The 2,500-nt window shown below is 43.0% G+C and overlaps 1 protein-coding gene across 1 annotated transcript in view; it reads right to left on the reverse strand.

Moving 5' to 3' along the window:
* Nucleotides 1-2,500, reverse strand: part of LOC143277179 (uncharacterized) — a 523,243-nt gene that overhangs the window by 12,654 nt on the left and 508,089 nt on the right. Inside the window, exons 39-40 of the mRNA XM_076581953.1 lie at nt 1,329-1,492; nt 56-211 (exon numbers count right to left, since the gene is read on the reverse strand). Of these exons, the coding sequence (XP_076438068.1) occupies nt 56-211; nt 1,329-1,492 (320 nt within the window). The remainder of the gene's footprint in view (nt 1-55; nt 212-1,328; nt 1,493-2,500) is intronic.

Consider the following 2,500-nt stretch of genomic DNA (forward strand, 5'->3'; position numbering starts at 1 on the left):
ACAGACACACAGACACAGACACACAGCCAGGGACAGAGACAGAGCCCAAGCTGACCTGGAAGGTGAAGATGTCGTTCCAGATGGGGTTGAGGGCGTTCTTGGGCACCACCTTGGTGCGCTGCTTGCTGCTGTCCACAGGGATGCCAATCACCTCCACCTCCACCTGCACGTTGGCCGTGTAGTTGGTGCACACGTACTGCCCAGAGATCACCTGCACGCAGAGAGAGAGAGAGACAGAGAGACAGTGACTTTGTATTGTATGAAGGGATATGTTGGCACGTTAGCCATGGAGTTGGCGCACACGTACTGGCCACAGATCACCTGCACGCCGAGAGACAGTGACTTTGTATTGTGTGAAGGAACATGTGCGCTTTGTGTGTGCGGCACGTGAGAACTGAAAAATCAACGGAGAATTTAAAAACGCAAGGAAATTATTAAAAAAAACAAAACAAAAAAAACAACCAAACAAACAAACAACAAACCAAACAAAAAACACCACCACCACCACCACCACCACCACCAACAACAAAAACAAACAAACAAAAACAGACAGTCGTAGTGGAGAGCAACAACACTCTTCAGTCAACGCAACGTGGAGATGGGACGACCGGGTGATGATGATGTGGATGATTGAAAAAAGACTTTTGTATAAGAAATAGAGAAGAAACACAGAGACATATATGTAGAGAAGAAGAAGAAGAAGAAGAACAACAACAACAGCAACAACAACAAGAACATGGAGAAAGAAAAAGAAACAATCAGAATCAGATTCAAAATCTGAAGAAGAATCGAAAGAAGATTTCATGTGAACTCCCATTCTGTTAGGTTTGGAATCACACACACACACACACACACACACACACACACACACACACACACACAACACATACATATTATATATATATATATATATATATATATATATATATATATATATATATCTTTCAAGTACTTCACTGCCAGAATCTCCTCCCCAAAAGAAACAAAATGCACAAACTGGGTAATGTCCAGTTTTAGCATCCTGAATCATTGCACCCATTGGTGACATTTCCATGGTTTGTGGGACCAAAAATGAAAAACAAGCAAGATGGTTGCACGTTAGTTTAGTGACTGAATCCGCATCAACAGTGAGTAAAATAACGTTCAAAATAAGAGTCGAAATCCACCTGAAAATGGTCACAACATCTACTATTGGTATTGTCGTTTCATACATGCACACAAATTTGCCAGTGAAATACGTGCAATGATTTAGGAAGCTAAACTTGGACATGACCCACAAAATCTGTTACTTATCGCTGGTACCCAAAGGGTTAACAAATCCAACTGACATGGAGGGTGAAGATGGTGGCGTGTAGGCCGTCAAACTCCTTCTCCCAGGGGTTAAAGTGGTTGTACATCACGTGACCCCGCTCGCGCATCACTGCCGGCTTCAGCACGTAGCCGCAGCGACCGTTCTGCTCGAACATGGCCGTGTTCAGGGCGATCGCCGTGTCTGGCAAACAACAGTTTTTACTTTTCAGTTTCTCAAGGAGGAAGCGTCACTGCGTTCCGGCAAATCCACATACGCTACACCACATATGCTACCCTGATGCCTGACCAGCTGCAATATCTCAACGCCCTTGGTCAGAGCGAGAGAGAGAGAGAGAGAGAGAGAGAGAGAGAGAGAGAGAGAGAGAGAGAGAGAGAGAGAGAGAGAGAGGAGTTTATTATAGAGATTTTAGTAGAAGGAAGTACTAGCTTGTTTTTTATTTTTAATTTTTTATCATAAATAAATGAGACAGAATAACAGTTGCGATCCTTTTTTTCTCTCTCCTTTCTTTTAGCATTTATCCTTTGCCTCAAAACACTGACACGCATAAGACTAAAAAGGTACAACGAAAACATAGGACACAAACGGTTTATATGAATGGTATCATTTCCCAGTGCACGCTATCATCTGATTCACGTTCAAGTATGCAAAGGCACACGACAAAACGCTATTCGCATATCTTCAGAAACAAAACAAACGGTGTTCAAAAGCATGATGGGCACAAAGTGCATTAAAACGCAACACAAAAACCAACGTTAGAATTTATTACAAAGAAAGAAATACCTTACTGATCAAAATGTAGTATTGATAAAATCATATGTATCTTTACAACACTATGTCAGCCAGTGTCCTGCCTTAGTATGTATGTGTATTACAGTCAGTCGTGTCCGACTATGACCATCACAACAGCAGATGCTGTCCCAACTATCTGGGCTAGAATTTGATTTTTGTGGAGAGTGTCGTGCCCAAGTTACACCCCCACTCTCGCGGCCAAGAGGGTTTTAGGACAGTCGGCGTTGGGGCAGTTCCCAAAAGCCAACTAGCCCCCAAGGACTAAAATCCAGTGCAATCTTGCCACCCAGTTTGAGAGTCGCAGTCTTTGATAAAAGACTAAGTTGCAAATGACTTCCCATTGATCATGCAACTGTCACTTTGTTGTTGGCTCAGCTGCAAGCTTGTGCCAGTCTGTGA

The sequence above is a fragment of the Babylonia areolata genome, chromosome 2, assembly GCF_041734735.1.
Source record: "Babylonia areolata isolate BAREFJ2019XMU chromosome 2, ASM4173473v1, whole genome shotgun sequence".
In the NCBI taxonomy this organism is placed as follows: Eukaryota; Metazoa; Mollusca; class Gastropoda; order Neogastropoda; family Buccinidae; genus Babylonia; species Babylonia areolata.